General features: G+C 48.1%; 1 protein-coding gene across 7 annotated transcripts; it reads right to left on the bottom strand.

Annotated features, from left to right (window-relative positions):
• Positions 1 to 10,236: 10,236 nt before the first annotated feature.
• GJB1 (gap junction protein beta 1) lies at positions 10,237 to 17,881 on the bottom strand. Of its 7 annotated transcripts, none has more exons than XM_053579177.1 (3): positions 17,768 to 17,845; positions 12,088 to 12,201; positions 10,237 to 11,731 (listed from the first exon to the last, which is right to left on the bottom strand). In XM_053579177.1, the coding sequence occupies exon 3, from the start codon at positions 11,713 to 11,715 to the stop codon at positions 10,864 to 10,866; it is 852 nt and encodes a 283-aa protein (XP_053435152.1). In that variant the 5' UTR covers positions 11,716 to 11,731; positions 12,088 to 12,201; positions 17,768 to 17,845; the 3' UTR covers positions 10,237 to 10,863. The 7 variants fall into 7 exon arrangements, with proteins under 7 accessions (XP_053435152.1, XP_053435155.1, XP_053435154.1 ...); XM_053579180.1 differs by having other exon boundaries at positions 12,106 to 12,201; XM_053579179.1 differs by lacking the exon at positions 17,768 to 17,845 and adding an exon at positions 12,717 to 12,840.
• Between the last annotated feature and the right edge of the window lie 872 nt (positions 17,882 to 18,753).

Here is an 18,753-nt window from a genome sequence, read left to right as displayed (position 1 = left end):
TATAGGCATAACACAACATGGATTGTCTGCAGGAAAAGGTTGTTAGACTGCAAAAGAGGTGGAGAAGACATAGTGGAAAGCATGAGGGTGGTGGCAGGTTTCACTGGGAAAATAGAGATCAGGTTATAAAAGGCATTGAATGTCACGCCATGCCACACCCTGCTATGGTGACCAACCATCTTGGTTTGACCAGAACTTTCACAGTTTTAGCAATCAAAGTTCAGCATCCTGAGAAATCTCTCAGTCCTGGTAAGCTGGGACAGTCACGCTTTATCCTGGATAGTATTTTTGTCATACTTTATCCTAGAAGCAGTGGGAAACCATTAAGGACTTTCACAACGAATTGCCCTGGATACACTTCTTGGTTTAGGATGACTCTAGTATGTCTGGGGGAGATGTAGGAGAATTGGATACTGAAGAAAGCCAGAAAGCCAGTTACAGGGAAGAAGTATGGTATAGAAATGGTTAGTACTTGCTTTGCCTTTGGCATCTGGCAGACATAAATTCCTGTCCCCTGTTTCAGCCTTTTCCTTCCTAGATGTGTGGCCTAGGCAAGTTACTTGACCTACATGTGCCTCAGATTCCTCATCCGTAAAATGGGAACAATATGGTGCTTAATTCAATGAAGTAAGGATTAAAGGAGATAATATTTAACTCTTGTCCACACTGTCAGTTAGATTATAACAAGGCCTGAAGGGAGGCAGTGACAAGAGTGAGGAAGGGGATTTAACAAGGATTTCAGAAGTGGAATTACCGGATCTTGTTTGTGGCTACTTGGCATTAATTATCTCAGTTATCTGCATATTCAGACATTTATCTCTAATAGAGGAAAGAAAAGCTTTGCCCTTTGAAGGGAGGTTAGAGCAGAAACAGAAAGAGGCTAGGGGACAGTGCTAGGAAACAAAGTGTGTATTTGAGATTCCTAAGGTTAGGGGAGAGAAAGGGCCTTTAGAGGGTAACTTATCTCTCCTTGTCTTCCCTGCTTATCTCTCCTTGTCTTCCCTGCTCTTCCCAAATTGCCTTGCTTCCCAGGGATAGATAGTTTCTGGATCCTGCTCCCGGCAGAGATCCCAGGAGGGGCTCTCTCCCCTCAGATCACCCTTCCCTGACTGTCTAAGCCTAGGCAGCCCCTCTTTCAACCTCCACCATTTATCTCCCTTAACTTTAGGGGTCCTGAATGCACATTTGTTTTCCATCAGAGTAGTATTTAGGGATATCTTATGTAATTCTGAGTTCCTCACCCTTTCTTCACCCCCCCCTCCCCAGTACTGAAACATTCCCTAGGCAGCATAGAGTGGTACTTTGGAATACAGGAAACAGCACAGATTTTGGATTAGGATAGGCCTAGGTTTTAATTCTAGCTCTGCTGTAAAACCTTTGGACATATTACTTAACTTCTTTGGGCCTCCTTTTTCTTATCTATAAGTATGGGGATAATAATAGCTAACCTACCTGGCCAGTACTGAGATTATCTGTGTCAGTGCTTGATTTAGCACCAAATCTGGCACATACTGGGTGCTCTATAAACACAGTCTTCTTTCCTTTCATACACCTAAATAATTTCTAAGTCTGGTAATAAAGTTTCAGACTATATTATGATTGGGACAGCTTCTTTTCATTACAACTACATTGAGAATTAAGATATTTGGCCAGACATGGCGGCTCACCTCTGTAATCCTAGCACTCTTGGAGGTTGAGGCAGGTGGATCACCTGAGCTCAGGAGTTCAAGACCAGCCTGAGCAAGAGTGAGACTCCATCTCTACTAAAAATAGAAAAACTAGCCAGGCGTGGTGGCAGGTGCCTGTAGTCTGGGGAGGAGTCTGCTACTGGGGAGGCTGAGGCAAGAGGATCTCTTGAGCCCAAGAGTTTGAGGTTGCTGTGAGCTATGACACCATGGCACTCAACCCAGGCACAGAGTGAGACTCTGTCTCAAAAAAAAAAGAGAATTAAAGACGGATGCAGTGGCTTATGCCTGTAATCCTAGCACTCTGGGAGGCTGAGGCAGGTGGATTGCCTGAGCTCATGGGTTTGAGACCAGCCTGAGCCAGAGTGAGACTCCGTCTCTAAAAATAGCCAGGTGTTGTGGTGGGCACCTGTAGTTCCAGCTGCTCAGGAGGCTGAGGCAAGAGAATCGCTTGAGCCCAAGAGTTTGAGGTTGCTGTGAGCTATGACGCATGGTACTCTACTGGGGGCGACAAAGTGAGACTCTGTCTCAAAAAAAGAGAGAGAGAGAATTGGGCGGCGCCTATGGCTCAGTGAGTAGGGCGCCGGCCCCATATGCCGAGGGTGGCGGGTTCAAACCCAGCCCCGGCCAAACTGCAACAGAGAAAATAGCTGGGCGTTGTGGCGGGCGCCTGTAGTCCCAGCTGCTCAGGAAGCTAAGGCAAGAGAATCGCGTAAGCCCAAGAGTTAGAGGTTGCTGTGAGCCGCGTGACGCCACGGCACTCTACCCGAGGGCGGTACAGTGAGACTCTGTCTCTACAAAAAAAAAAAAAAAAAAAGAGAGAGAGAGAGAATTAAGATACTTCCCTATATATAGGGATATATACTTCCCTGTATATATATATACAGCCATCCTGTATATGTGTATATATATATATATATATATACACACACACATACACATACATACATGAAAACATATACATATGTACCAACATAAATGCATGCAAACATACAGATAGACCGGCTTGCTTAAGCACACACAAATGGTAATTGACAACAAGCTAGAGAGCATATTAACTCATTAGGCAAGAAAAAGAGTTTAGCTCAGTGTCCAAGAAAGTTGGTGAATAGCTGGAGGGAAGGCAAAGATGGTGAGACAAAATAATAGTACACACTTAAATAGAGCTTGCTATTGACCAAGATCTGTTCTAAATGCTTTATATGTAATTAATGTGTTTAATCTTCATTACAGCCCTGTAACACAGGTACTATTACTATCTCTGAGCTACAGGTGAGGAAACTGAGGCATAGAGTGGACAACTAACATGAGATGGTGTCCCACTTTGTTGCCTAGACTGGATGCAGTGGCACTTCATAGCTCACTGTAACCTTGTACATTTGGCCTTAAGTGATCCTCCTGCCTCAGCCTCTCAAGTAGCTAGGACTACAAGCTACAAGCATATGCCACTACACTCAGCTAATTTTCAAAAAAATGTTTTTTTTGAGACAGAGTCTCGCTTGGTCACCCTTGGTCACATCTTAACTTATAGCAACCTTAAACTCTTGGGTTCAAGTGATTCTCTTGCCTCAGCCTCCCAGGTAGCTGGGACTACAGGCATCTGCCATAGCACTCAACTTTTTATTTATTTATTTATTTATTTTTTGCAGTTTTTGGCTGGGGCTGAGTTTGAACCCACCACCTCTGGCATATGGGGTCGGCGCCCTACTCCTTTGAGCCACAGGTGCCGCCCCACCCAGCTATTTTTTTAGAGACAGGGTCTTGCTCTTGCTCAGGTTGGTCTCGAACTCATGAGCTCAGGCAATCCACCCACCCCAGCCTCCCAAGTGCTGGGATTACAGGTGTGAGCCACCTGGAAATTTTTAAATTGTTTTCTAGAGGGTTGGGTGTGGTGGCTCACTCCTGTAATCCTAGCACTCTGGGAGGCTGAAGCAGGTGGATTGTTTGAGCTCAGGAATTCAAGAGCAGCCTGAGCAGGGCGGCGCCTATGGGTCAGTCGGTAAGGCGCCGGCCCCATATACCGAGGGTGGCAGGTTCAAACCCGGCCCCGGCCAAACTGCAACCAAAAAATAGCCAGGTGTTGTGGCGGGTGCCTGTAGTCCCAGCTACTCAGGAGGCTGAGGCAAGAGAATCGCCTTAAGCCCAGGAGTTGGAGGTTGCTGTGAGCTGTGTGAGGCCACGGCACTCTACCAAGGGCCATAAAGTGAGACTCTGTCTCTACAAAAAAAAAGAGCAGCCTGAGCAAGAGGGAGACGGTATCTCTATTGAAAAAATAGAAAAACTAGTTGGGCATGGTGGCACATGCCTATAGTCCCAGCTACTGGGGAGGCTAAGATAGGAGGATCGCTTGAGCCCAAGAATTTGAGGTTGCTGTGAGCTATGATGACACCACAGCACTCTACCCCGGGTGACTGAGTGAGATGCTGTCTCAAAAACAAAAATTGTTTTGTGAAGAGGGACTTTTTTGTTTTTTGAGATAGTCTTACTCTGTCACCCTAGGTAGATAGAGTGCCTTGGAGTCATAGCTAACAGTAACCTCAAACTCTTGGGCTCGAGTGATCCTCTTGTCTCAGCCTCCCAAGTAGCTCAGACTATAGGCACCTACCACAATGCCTGGCTACTTTGTCTATTTTTAGAAGAGATGGGGTCTTTTTCTTGCTCAGACTGGTCTTGAACTCCTGAGCTCAAGCAATCCACCCTGTCTTGGCCTCCCAGAGTTCTAGGCATGAGCCACCAAGCCTAGCTCTGAGAGAGACTCTTGCTATGTTGCCCAGACTGTCCTCAGTGTCAAACTCCTGGCTTCAAATGGTCCTCCAACCTCAGCCTCCCCAGTCTCTGGGATTACAAATGTGAGCCATCTACCTGGCTGAAGCATGCCTTTTTTTTTTTGAGACAGTCTTGCTCCTTCACCTTGGCTGGAGTGTAATTAGTAGATATGGGGTCTGACTGTTGCTCAGGCTGATCTCAAATTCCTAAGCTCAAGCAATCCTCCCACCTCAGCCTCCCAGAGTGCTGGGATTATAGGCCTGAGTCATTGTGCCCAGCTTCATAAGCTTCTAAATGCACAAGTTTGAAGGTATCACTCCTGTCATATCTATACGTTCTATTTATTTAGAGATAAATATTTACTTATTTATTGAGAGATAAATTTATTTATTTATAGATAAATATTTTTTTTTAGAGACAGTCTCACTTTGAGGCCCTTGGTAGAGTGCTGTGACATCACAGCTCATAGCAACCTCCAACTCCTGGGCTTAGGCGATTCTCTTGCCTCAGCCTCCCAAGTAGCTGGGACTACAGGTGCACGCCACAATGCCTGGCTATTTTTTTTGTTGCAGTTTGGCCGGGGTCGGGTTCAAACCCACCACCCTCGGTATATGGACCGGCACCCTACCCACTGAGCCACAGGCACTGCCCTATATGTTCTTTTGCTTGATTTATTCCCCATCCCTAGATTGCCCCCATTCTTTCTCCCCTTGACCCTGTAAGTTCAGCCTGGCCTAGTCGAGGAATGAAAGTGTACCCATCTTGGGCGGCGCCTGTGGCTCAGTGAGTAGGGCGCCGGCCTCATATGCCAAGGGTGGCGGGTTCAAACCCAGCCCTGGCCAAACTGCAACAAAAAAAATAGCCGAGCGTTGTGGAGGGCGCCTGTAGTCCCAGCTGCTCGGGAGGCTGAGGCAAGAGAATCGCGTAAGCCCAAGAGTTAGAGGTTGCTGTGAGCCGTGTGACGCCAGGGCGGTACAGTGAGACTCTGTTTCTACAAAAAAAAAAAAAGGAAAAAAAAAAGAAAGTGTACCCATCTTGATGTGATTGTATAACCCTTTCTCTACCATAGCTCAGGTCTGGCATTTAAGTATTGTGGAATCAGTTAATGGAGCAAGAATTTTTCTCTAGCCCCCACTGTGTGCACCCAGGCTATCTGATTGAGCATCTGAACCAGTTTGTGGTTGCCATGCCAATTCTCTATGGATACTACAGCTTGCTTTGAAATCCCAACTCAGCTGCCTGGGGCCTTGACTACTCTCCTAGCTCAGTCAGCCCTTTCATCCAGGAGCTGACTCTGTCCTTTTGCCTCCCGCTTCTGGAATCTCTGCACACAGACACCTGAAAGACCATAGATGTCCCTAGAAGCACCAGTACATGTACCATGAGAGACATCATGCCTCCTATAATGAGGCCTTTTCTGCCTTCAGATTGGACCCCTTGAATGTTGACCCTTAAATGGATTATGCTTAAGTTTGCAACATCTCTTGGACTTTTCTATTTGGATTGCTGCCCACTCCCTGGGGAAGCCAACCCTATTGTCAAGTTCTTTCAACTAGCTTCAGTCTAGGCCGATCAAGGTGGCTCACACCTGTAATTCCAGCACTCTGGGAGGGGAAGCGGGTGGTTTGCTTGAGCTCAGGAGTTGGAGACCGGCCTGAGCAAGAGCAAGACCCCATCTCTAAAAACTGCCTGCTGCTGTGGTGAGTGCCTATAGTCCCAGCTACTCGGGAGGATGAGGCAAGAGGATCACCTGAGCCCAGGAGTTTGAGGTTGCTGTGAGCTATGATGCCACAGCATTCTACCAAGGGCCTCAAAGTGAGACTCTGTCTAGAAAAAAAGTACTAAAAAAAAGAAAAAAAGGGCGGCGCCTGTGGCTCAAAGGGATAGGGCGCCAGTCCCATATGCTGGAGGTGGTGAGTTCAAACCCAGCCTCGGCCAAAAACCACGAGAAAAAAAAAAAATTAGCTTCAGCCTAGCTGAACTATCCTTACTCATTTCTGGTTCATCAAGAGTTCTAGCATTGGGCGGCACCTGTGGCTCGAAGGAGTGAAGGAGTAGGGTGCCGGCCCCATATGCCAGTGGGTTCAAACTCAACCCCGGCCAAAAACTGCAAAAAAAAAAGAGTTCTAGCATGCTTGGCTTGGCACCTGTAGCTCAGCGGCTAGGGCGTCAGCCACATACACCAGAGCTGGAGGGTTCGAATCCAGCCCAGGCCTGCTAAACAATAATGATGACTACAACCAAAAAACAAACAAACAAACAAACAAACAAAAAAACATAGCCAGGCGTTGTGGCAGGCGCCTGTAGTCCCAGCTACTCAGGAGGCTGAGGCAAGAGAATTGCTTAAGCCCAAGAGTTTGAGATTGCTGTGAGCTGTGACACCATAGCACTCTAACCAGGGTGACACAGTGAGCTCTGTCTCAAAAAAAAAAAAGTTCTGGCGGTGCCTATGGCTCAGTGAGTAGGGCGCCGGCCCCATATGCCGAGCGTGGCGGGTTCAAACCCAGCCCCGGCCAAACTGCAACAAAAAAATAGCTGGGTGTTGTGGCAGGCGCCTGTAGTCCCAGCTACTCGGGAGGCTGAGGCAAGAGAATCGCCTAAGCCCAGGAGTTGGAGGTTGCTGTGAGTCGTGTGACGTCATGATACTGTACCCGAGGGCGGTACAGTGAGACTGTCTCTACAAAAAAAAAAAAAAAAAAAGTTCTAGCATGCCTCAAGGCTGTGGTATCAGTGCTTATAATGCTATATTACCTTTCTTTATAGCTCATAATCAGCTTTTGAGCTCATCTTGTTTAATTCTCACAAAATCTCTGTAAAAGAGGTGGAGAGGTTATTGTTACCCTGTCTTGGACATGAGGAAACAGACCAGGAGAAGGTAAATCTCATGTGTCCAAGGGGACAGAGCTAATCAATGGAAAACTAGGTCTCCTAATTCTGATGCCCTCTTCACTACTCTGGTCACTCAGAAGATTGATTGTCTACTATGTGACAAATACTAAGTCCCGCTTTCTGCAATGTCTCTCCCTTATACTCTGGTGACAGAGCCTCAGATTTAAAAAGTCATCCCTGGGGGTGGCACCTGCTGCTCAAAGGAGCAGGGCGCCGGCCCCATATGCCAGAGGTGGTGGGTTCAAACCCAGCCCCGGCTAGAAACAGCAAAAAAAAAAAAAAAAAAAAAAAAAAGTCAGCCCTGGGGCCAGCCTAACTCTCTCCCCAGCCCCCGGAGACATTGTGTCTACTTGCTCCCCTCAAGGTTTCTTGGGCTTGTCCCTACTTGGTTCACTGGACACAAGACTTATGTGTCCCCTGCCCCTTGGGCCATAACACCCAGCCCAAAAACTTTGTTGTCCCACCACTGCCCCCTGGAGAGGAAAGCCTTGATCTGGAATTGGAGCCTCTTTCCAAGGGGGATGGGGATAATATTTTGAAGAGAAACTAGATTTCTCAGGTGATCACGGAGTTGGGGATGGGGCATGAAGTTTTCTCATGGACCAGGATGGAATTGTAAAAAGAGAATCTTTCTCTTGATGGCCTTTTGGATGGAGAGGGGATACTCTGTGTTTGTCGTGTTGTTGTGGGTGAAGGGGATAGATTTCAAATCTCTCTCACCATGAGGGGGGTATGAATTTCTCCTCTGACACAGCATGATGTCAGTTTCTAAAAGGAAAGGAAATTTCTTGCAGGGAAGGAATGTTTCTCTTTTAAGAGAGGGGAAGCTCTCTCTGGAAGGTTGCTAATTGTGGTGGAAAGGAATACTTACTCTTTAATTTCTTTTTTTTATTTTTTTAATAATTTTTTTTTTTTTTTTTGTAGAGACAGAGTCTCACTTTATGGCCCTGGGTAGAGTGCCGTGGCCTCACACAGCTCACAGCAACCTCCAACTCCTGGGCTTAAGCGATTCTCTTGCCTCAGCTTCCCGAGTAGCTGTGACTACAGGCGCCCACCACAACACCCAGCTATTTTTTGGTTGCAGTTCAGCCGGGGCTGGGCTTGAACCCACCGCCCTCGGTATATGGGGCCGGCGCCTTACCGACTGAGCCACAGGCGCCGCCCTACTCTTTAATTGCTAAAGGAGAAATCTTGAATGAGGGAAACTTCCATGCCTTCTCTCTGAAGGAGAAAAACTGTTTTGAGAGAGGCCAGTTCTCATGAGATTATGTCTGATTTTCTCCTTCTCTCTGATATATAGTCCTTCCCACATGATGTCTGCATATCCTGAGAAGCAATGGCAAATAATTTTTCCTGTTAGGTGGTAAGGAAACTGAGGAGGGAAATTTGCCATGGGGGAAACTTTTACTCTGAGGGACCATATGGGAAGGCAGTGACTCTGAGATGAGGAAACCCCTGTGAGGCTGAGGAAGTCTTTTAGAAATCCCAGAAGCACAGACTGTTGAAGGGCACATAAAGATATGCTAGGCCAGCCCTTGTTTGCTCCCAGGGAAATTGAGGCTTGGGGAAGGGAAAGATTTGCTAATAAATGACAGAACCAGGACTTGAACCCAGCCTTTTCAAGTCCCAGCCTGGGGCTTTTCCTACCACAGCTGACAGAGGAGGGTGATGCTGGCTAGGAAACTGTTGCTGTAAAATGTTTGACTTGTGGTTGAGGTATCTCTAGAGTGGGGAGCATTGATTCCTGAGAGAAGGAAACTGGGAAGGAGGATGGAATTAGATGGTATGTCCAGAGGAAAGAATGACCCCTTTGAGTCATTGTGCAACCCCATGGCTGGGCTATGGAACATCAGTTTGCAAAGAATGCTGGGTTTCAAGGCAGTAAGGAAGGAGACAGGTCTCCCAGGAGTGTGGGGGAGGGGTTCTCACTAAAGTACCCAGGGAATGTATGTCACTCTGTAGGATTTCTCTATCATTTCCTGTCTCTCCAGAGGGAGTTGTCATTTTAATCTCTTTAAAATCAGAGGAAGGGGCGGCACCTGTGGGTCAGTGAGTAGGGCACTGGTCCCACATATCGAGGGTGGTGGGTTCAAACCTGACCCCGGCCAAACTGCAACAACAACAACAACAACAACAACAAAATAGCTGGGCGTTGTGGTGGACACCCGTAGTCCCAGCTACTCAGAAGGCTGAGGCAAGAGAATCTCCTAAACCCAGGAGTTGGAGGTTGCTGTGAGCTGTGTTGCCACAGCACTCTACCCAGGGCAACAAAGTGAGACTCTGTCTCTAAGAAAAAAAATAATAATAAATAATAAAATCAGAGGAAGGGGGGCTGGGCAAGGTGGCTCCTGCCAGTAATCCTAGCAGTCTGGGAGGTTGAGGTGGGTGGATCACTTGAGCTCAGAAGTTCAAGACCAGCCTGAGCAACAGTGAGACCCCAGTCTCTAAAAATAGCCAGGCACTGTGGTGGGCACCTGTAGTCCTAGCTACTGGGGAGGCTGAGGCAAGAGGATCACTTTAACCCAAGAGTTTGAGGTTGCTTTGAGTTATGATGCCAGGGCACTCTACCAAAGGTGACAAAGTGAGACTCTGTCTCAAAAAAATAAAAATAAAATAAAATCAGAGGAAGGAGATATGTGAATTAGATCCAATAAAGCTATTATTAGAAAATGAAAAAAAAATAAGAACAACAAAAAACTAGGAAAAACTGGCTTAGGGTCTGGCTTTGCTGGGCTAGGAGTGCAGTGGTTCCTCATTTGGAGCTTCAGCTACTCAAGTCACTATTTCTCTTGTTCCATTCTTGATCAGCAAAAAGCCAAGGCCAGCTCATCCAGGGGGAGGTCAGAGATTACAGGGAAAAGAACTTGACAAACACACAAGCCACCTCTTCATTTATTGTAAAATCCTGTTTAATGTGTAACATTTCAGGCAGAGAGAGGCCTTGGGGACTAAAGGCAGATGCAGCCCTGACCAACCCCCACTCCAACTTATCTGCCTGCTTTGCCCTCCCTAAGTCCCTCACCCCAGACACATCCTCCTTTTTCTTGTGGCTGGCAAGTACTGTTCCTCCTTTTTTCGAGCTTGCCACCCTCCCTTCTCCACCCACATGTCCACAGCACCCCCTCATTCCAGTTGCCCACATCCCTCCCCACTGATGTGACTCCAGAAATAGGTGTCTGACAGCATGGGGTTAAGATTAGTTTCATAATTGAAGATGCTGTCAGAGCATCCCACCTCTTGTCCCCAGTGGCCCCAGGGAGAGGGAAAGGGAAGAGGAAGGGGTACAGGCAATAAGAGCTACCCACACCCTCAATGACCTTGAGCAATGTCTGCAGTGGCCTTCAGCTCCCCACCCCTCCAGCTCCTCAGACAGAAGGCCTTGGGAGGAAGGGAAGGAAGAGGGAAGGAGGATTTTGATGGAGTAATCCCTAGCAGGCAGAGGCCTGTGCACCGGCAGGGAAGAAGGAGGGGCTCGCCAGAGCAGGGGCAGGGGTGAGATGCGAGGTTGCCTGGGTATGTGGCATCAGCAGGCTGAGCAGCGGTCGCTCTTCTCAGCCAGCCCGGCCCCAGTGCCGGGGCTACGGCGCAGTATGTCTTTCAGGGAGCCATCCTGCTCACTCAGTAGCTTGTTGATCTCATTCTGCTTGTATTCAGGTGACAAGCGGTGGCCAAAGCCCGAGCCCTTGCGAGAGGGCGGATTGGAGCGGCGCTGGGCTCTGCGGGCACAGGCCCGTATGATGAGGTACACCACCTCGGCCACATTGAGGATGATGCAGATGCCGGAGGCGGCTAGCATAAAGACAGTGAAGACGGTTTTCTCGGTGGGGCGGGATACGAAGCAGTCCACTGTGTTGGGGCAGGGGTAGGCCTCACACTTAACCAGTCGCACCATGGCATAGCCAGGGTAGAGAAGATAAAAGACATACATGAAGACAGCCTCAAACAGCAGCCGGAACACCACACTGATGACGTAAGTCCACCACAGTGTCCCTGAGATGTGAACCTTGTGCCTCTTCACCTCCTCCAAGTGTAGGGGGTCCCCATGGCCCTCAAGCCGCAGCATTTTCTTCTCTATGTGCTGCTGGTGAGCCACATGCATGGCCACAAGGAGAGCTGGGGTGGAAACTAAGATGAGCTGCAGGGACCACAGACGCACATGGGAAATGGGGAAAAAGTGGTCATAGCAAACGCTGTTGCAGCCGGGCTGGAGGGTATTACAGATGAAGGAAGATTTCTCGTCACCCCACACACTCTCTGCAGCCACCACCAACACCATGATTCTGAAGATGAAGATGACTGAGAGCCATACTCGTCCAATGGCTGTAGAATGCCGGTTCACGCCACTGAGCAAGGTGTATAAACCTGTCCAGTTCATCCTGCCTCATTCACACCTGCAAAACATGAGCCATGAAGCAAGCCATCAGAAAGCTGTGACAGGAAGCCGGGCGTCATAACACTGCCTGACAGCCCCCCTACACCTCTTCCAAGAGCCAGTGGCAAGAAAAGAAGGATAGTCATAGCCTTCCTCATCACCCACCTCCTTTGCCAGCCTCTCCTCCTCCTCACTCACTTGACTTGACCTCCCTGAGTCCCATCCCCCTTCTTCATTTTCATTCAACATTCTTTCCTCTCCAGCTCCTTTCTTTGCCAATCTCATTTTTTGTCCTGCTACCAGCCATCCCCTCTGGCTCTCCATTCGCTAGCTTCTCAACACCAGAACTAGGACAACCCAACAGAGCCTTGTTACCTTGGGGAGCGCCTGTACCTGAGGCCACCCAGACAGGTCCCCTATGGTCTCATGTCTATGCAGAGGGAGTGGTCCTGGGTCCGCGCCTGCGTCCCAATTCATCGCCGCCCGGTGCTGGGGAGTCATATGCTGCTTTATACCCAGTGTCTGCACAATGGGACCTTTGTGGGGCTCTGAACAACGCCCTTTAGAATTCAGATCAAACATCCTGACTTCCGCCCACCCTACACACAGAGCACTTGTGTCCCAGCGCCGGACACCCAGCCTGCACCCACCTGTTCTGTGCCCGCCCGGTCCATCGCCGCACCCGCCACATAGCCCTACTAGAAGAATGGGTATGGGGGAGGAAGATGAAACACAGGCAGGTGCATGTAAGAGGGGACCCCAGTAGACCAGGGCTTCTCTGAGGTCCTCCCTTATAGCCCTATCAGAAACTTAGGGTCAGCAGGATTTTTCCCAGGCGTGGTTCCCCTCTATGGGTGAGCTAGAGGAGAGGAAAGGGAGCTCAGATTTATCAAGTTAGAAACAGTGCTAAGCATCTTCCCGTACATTCTTTCTTTTGACCCATTTAGCAAATCTGTTATCCCATTTTCCAGATGAGGAAGATGAAGCTCAGGTAAGTAACTCACTCAAGGTCATACAGCTACAAAATGGCAGGATAGGATGAAATGCAAGTCTTTGAAGCAGAAGTCTAGGCTCTTTCCACAGCAGACTCCTTGTTCTTTTACAGAGAACGTCAGTAAAAAGGAAAGGCTAGCCATTTAAAAAAAAAAAAAAAAAAAAAAAAAGCAAAGGCTAATGTTACTCATAAAAGCACAGAAACTGTGAGCATATTCCAACTCCAGTGTCATGGAGCAAATTCTGAACATTCCTCTTTGAGTTTCAGGAAAGGGAACTCTTACAGGGGATGATCAAGTGGGCACCTGATGAGTATAAGCCAGGAGGAGAAAGCAAAAGATCAAAAAGCAAACAAGGTTAGGAGATAGAATAGGTAAGAGTCACATAGCTTTAATTCTGGTTCTTCACCTAATCCAAACTTGTACTCATTACTGAACTTCACTGAGCCTGCTTGTTCATCTCTAAATTAGGTTAACACACAGGGTTTATTGGGAGATTCATTGAGGCAACCTACAGAAGTTCTTAGCCTAGCTCCAGTTTCACAGTTGGTGATCAAGGGGGTTAACAGCTTTGTCAGGAAGTGAAAACATGTTGCTTTGGGGGACTAAATGGTCTTCCAAACCCAAGATCTCTCTTTTTTCTCTCCAATGTTGTTAGTGACCTACACTGTCTGTTTGAGATAGAAGAGACATTGCTGCGTTGCCCTCAACTTCAAGGGCAGATTGTAACCTCTTGCCTTCAAGAGCATGGTGGTTGCTCTAGGGAAGGCATTCTCCTCTATCCCTTAGGCAGGCAAAGAAGGCCTCTCCCCACCTCCCACTGCCATTAATTTGAGAGATCATGCTAGAAGCAGGGAACTGGATGTGAGGAGAACATGCAGTCCTGAACTGTAGCAAATTCAGTGGTCCCTGAGGTCATTGCTGATCCCAGTGCATGCTCCACAGCAGGGCAGTGGTTGAGGAAGAAGCCTTATATTCAGGGCGGCGCCTGTGGCTCAGTGAGTAGGGCGCCGCCTATGGCTCAGTGAGTAGGGCGCCGGCCCCATATGCTGAGGGTGGCGGGTTCAAACCCAGCCCCGGCCAAACTGCAACAAAAAAATAGCCGGGCGTTGTGGCGGGCGCCTGTAGTCCCAGCTGCTCGGGAGGCTGAGGCGAGAGAATCGCGTAAGCCCAAGAGTTAGAGGTTGCTGTGAGCCGTGTGATACCATGGCACTCTACCGAGGGCGGTACAGTGAGACTCTGTCTCTACAAAAAAAAAAAAAAAAAAAAAAAAAGCCTTATATTCAGTTCTGAGTGATCTCTGTTGTACAGGAAAGGGGTAGGGTTAATGACAGCTGGAAAATTTGGGGAATGGGACAAAAGAAAATGGGAAAAGAAGGGATAATCCACAGGTTACTACTCTGGACAAGGTTTTTTCATGTAGCTAAATAGAAAAAAATAGCCTTGGTGAGTTCACGTCATATGCCTAAACCAGCATGGGGACATGGGTATCCTTTGCCCCAAGCCTGGGGTTCTAAAGGCAAAGCTGTTGCAATAGGCACCACAGATAGTCATCAAGAAATCCTTCACTAATGAGATATGTTACCCTCTAATACAGGTGGGCACAGAGCATTATTAAGCATAACCATTTATTGAGTACCTGTCATGTGCCAGGCCCTTGCACACTTGCTCATGTAATCCTCAGAACAACTCCTTGAGGTAGGTGTTGTTTTTCTCCTCATGTCATGGATGAGGAAACCGAGGCAAAGAAAGGTGAAGGGACTTACCCAAGTGTAACACAGTAAGTGACGAAGCTGAGATCTGAGCCAGGTTAAGATGATTCCAGAGTCCATATTCTTTTCTACAAGTTCTATCACCCTGGACACAATTATACTTTTCCCCCCATGGGTATTTTTTAGGGACAAGAAGATACAAAACTGATCTGTCTTATTTTCCTTTAGCCCTTTCTCCCCTTTCCTATGAATTGACAACTCTTTTCTTCTCCTTCCTTCCTAGGGTTTTCCCTCACCTCCTGATTTGGTCTTTTTTTTCTTTCCCTCTCTTTCTTGGGCTGCTTCCTCAAACTCTAAAACAAACTTTAGCTGTTCTCTTCTGTCTGCCCCTCAAAGGTGCACCACAGACATCCTGGATACCCCTGAGTTTCCAGGTTCGGTTTTTTTTTTTTTAGAGACAGTCTCACTTTATCGCCCTCGTTAGAGTGATGTGGCGTCACAGTTCACAGCAACCTCCAACTCCTGGGTTTAGGCGATTCTCTTGCCTCATCCTCCCAAGTAGCTGGGACTACAGGCACCCGCCACACCTGGCTATCTTTTTGTTGCAGTTTGGCCGGGGCTGGGTTCAAACCCACCACCCTTGGTATATGGGGCTGGCGCCCTACCCACTGAACCACAGGTGCCGCCCAGTTTCCAGGTTCTTACAGCTCTCCACCTCTTACCTTTTTTTTGTTGTTGTTGCCCTCTGTAGAGTGCTGTGGCATCACAGCTCACAGCAACCCCCCCAGCTCTTGGACTGAGACAATTCTCTTGTCTCAGCCTCCCAAATAGCTGGGACTACAGGTGCCCGCCACAACGCCTGGCTATTTTTTGTTGCAGTTTGGCCAGGGCCGGGTTTGAACCCGCCACACTCAGTATATGGGGCTGGTGCCCTATTCACTGAGCCACAGGCGCTGCCCTCAACCTCTTACCTTCTTGAGCCCTCTGGGTCACAGCCAATAGCTCCTTTTGGGGCCTTTAGGAATCCTTGTGTGGGCACTGAGATCTTGATTTTTGCCTTCCCCTTTGGAAGGAAAACTGATCCCTACGTTAACGTCAGTACTTCAAGGATTTCATTTTTAAAACATCCAGGAGAGTGACCTGATTTTGAAATCCAAAGTGTTGGGCGGTGCCTGGCACCAGCCCCATATACCGAGGGTGGCAGGTTCAAACCTGGCCCCAGCCAAACTGCAACAACAACAACAAAAAAGAAATCCAAAGTGTTTTCACGACTTTGGGTTAAAGTCCAGGTATTGATATGCTCTGTGTTGCTTCAGGCATGTTGTGCTCTAATGTTTAATTAGACAAAACTTCTCTGGCTTTGTCAGGCTTTGGCCCTTTCCTCAGATTCAGATTTTCCTCTTCACTCAAACACAGTACAAAATAAGGTCCTCTTACTTAGTCCCTTCAACAGTCTTGTAATATTATCCCCATTTTTCAGACAAAGAAGTTGAGGCTCAGAGAAGTTAAGTAACTTGCCTCAATAGCAATTGTAGTGCTGCTGCTAAGTGGTAGATCAAGTTTCAAATTTATTTTCCTCTGACCTTAAAGCCTTTGTATGTACACTGTTTTTGGCAGCCTCTTTTCTTTTAAAGACTTTGCATTCTAACTGAGACCAGGCCCACTATTCAAAAACCTGTAATCATTCTGGTGTACACATGCACGCACACACACACACATTCATTCATCAAGCCTGTCTCTCTCTCTCTTTCTGCCTTCATATCCTCCCTGTCCTTTCTTCTAACTACAGGAAAATCCTTGTATTTTGGAGGGTTTGAGGAAAAGGGCCTGGCTGGACTCAATGGGGTTACATTGAGCCTCAGACTCTATGTTCCCTCCCCATTTTCACAGGAAGATTTCACGGGGCTTTCTTTGAGATTTCCTTCTGAATTTATGTCTGTCTTTGTTATGGCTAAGGCCAAACTCCTCCAGCTCTCTTCCTCTGCCCCTGCTTCTTTTTCCTGTCTCCACCTTGTGGTTCTACAATATCTTGGTCACCAGTCTTAAGCCTCTCCACCCTGCCATACATATTGTGTGGCCAGGCTTGGGTCAGATCCAGTCTAGCTCATTTCAATTTTTTAATTCCCTCTCTCTGCTATGATCTTTTTTTTTTTTTTTCTTAGATGAGGTCTCACTGTGTTGCCCAGGCTGGCCTTGAACTCCTGGGCTCAAGTGATCCTCTTGTCTTAGCCTCACTACCATGGTCTTTTCATACAACTGCTAATGCCAACTCCCTTACCCATTGTTTGGAGTATATCCCCATACTTCTCCACCACCTATCTGACTTCATGTTGCTCTCTACTTAGGCTTATTATAATAGTCACCATTTATGGAATGCCTTCTGTGTACTAGGGGCTATATGTTCGTGAACTCTAATGGTCACAATAACCCTGTGACCCACAAGCTATTATCTTCAATTTACAAATGAAGCAATAGAGGCTCAAAGAAGCTGAGTAACTTATTACACAGCTGCTGAGAAAGTGCTGGGGCTCAGATTAGGAGTCATGCTGTCCCTTCACCCAAGCCTGGGTTCCTTCTTCATTGCCATGCTGCATCCTCAACTATACTTCTCTCCATTAAAATGCTTCTTGTCTACATTTTTCTCTCCTCATCTCATTTTCTAAGTTCACACATTCTTCTGTGCCATTCCCAACAGCTGGAACAACTTTCAAACAGCTGGAGAACCACCCATCCTTTAGATCTCCAAACCATTAGTTACTCCAAGCTCAGCTTGAGCCTGCCTGCCTTCCTCAAGAAAAATGGAGAGGCATACTCCCAAATGCTCAGCCCTGTTGGCTGGCCCTCTGCAGCTGGCTGACACTGTATTCATCCACCCATAGCCCCGTGCTGGGTGCATGCCTGGTTTGCCTTGTAATCAGAGAAGGAAAACAGTACCTGGTGGTGCCCAATGGTCCCACCAAACTCTAACCCTGTGTGGCATGAAATGTCTCAGAGAGACAAACTTGGTCACTTTTGCACCTACAGGGTCCCCCCAAGTCTTGGTGGAAACCTGTCCCTATGAGGATGAGGGGATTCCTCAGCTGTGGGAAAAAGAGCAAGAAGAGCAGCAACTTTGAGCCTGGGAAGAGGGTAATAGTTGGGGGCTGCAGCAAGAGGCTAAGCAAGCCTGGTATCTGGCGGGAGAGACCTCACCCCAGCTCAGAGGAAAGCATGGAAGGGACCTAAGGGGCTGAATGCTGAGGTCAAGAGAGAAGGCAAGACCCAGGCCTCTCCTGGCCCCCATTTCTGGCTCCTTATGCCAGCCATATCATCCCTCCCTGGCCCACCTCCCTCAGCCCCCAGCCTCCTCACCTCCCCGACACTGCCACACCTGGCTGCTGCTGCCCTTTCCCAGGGAATGTCTGCAGGCGTGTCTGTCCAATGCCACCAGGTACTGTCAGCCCAACCCAGGGGAGGGACAATGAGCCCAAGGCCAGAGCCAGAAATGGCCCACAGCCCAAGAGGAACCAGACAAACATTAACCAGCCCCACCTCCTTCTAAACACAATCATCAAACAAGATTGATCCCCTGAGCTACCAATGGGTTTGGAGAGACAGGTCACATAGCCTGGAGTCACTGTGCTGTCCCAGAGGGAGAGAGGCATCATCATTACCGACATGTCCACGTTTAGTCTATCTGGGAAACTGAACTTGACGTAGGCTTCCCCACCATTCCTTGGCCTTGCCCTAGGTGGACCCATTGTATGGGCAAACTGCAGAAAGAGCTCCTGCACTGGGCACCATCCTGGCCATCACTTCTAGCTCCCAGCCTCTAAAACTATATACCAATGGGGAGGAAAGCCATGGGCAACTCCTACTGGAACCTGAGGTCAAAGTGGGAGCCAGCTGTGCTTCCTACCCATAGGGCAGTACCAAGAGTGCCTTGTGGCCTCCTGCTTATTGTCCGTGTCCTGAGTAGCTGGGGCCAGACCAAAGTATTTCCAATCCCATCCCAGAACTTACAACCTCCTCAGAAATTGCCTTCTATCCTTAAGGCCAAGGCAGTTGAACTGCAAAATGTATCATGTGCAGCAGTGAATCTTGGCAATCATTAAGGTAAACAGAGAATGTCAACCATTAACTGAGAGATCATTCTAGTTTCAAGGTCCGAGGGCTTACCTGAAGACCCTACTAGCTCTGTGGCCTGAATGGCAGCAAAGAAATAAGTAAAGTCAGCAGAAATTGGTCCCCTGACTTTTGCTCTTCACCCCAGCTTGTTTGAACTCACTGGCAGAAAGACAGCCAGGGCCTTAGCTTCTCTTGGCTAAACCTGGGAAGATGGATACATCGATTAATAT

This window comes from Nycticebus coucang, chromosome X (genome assembly GCF_027406575.1).
Source record: "Nycticebus coucang isolate mNycCou1 chromosome X, mNycCou1.pri, whole genome shotgun sequence".
NCBI lineage: Eukaryota > Metazoa > Chordata > Mammalia > Primates > Lorisidae > Nycticebus > Nycticebus coucang.
Note: the sequence above shows the minus strand (reverse complement) of the source record. Positions and strands in the feature narration are given on the sequence as shown.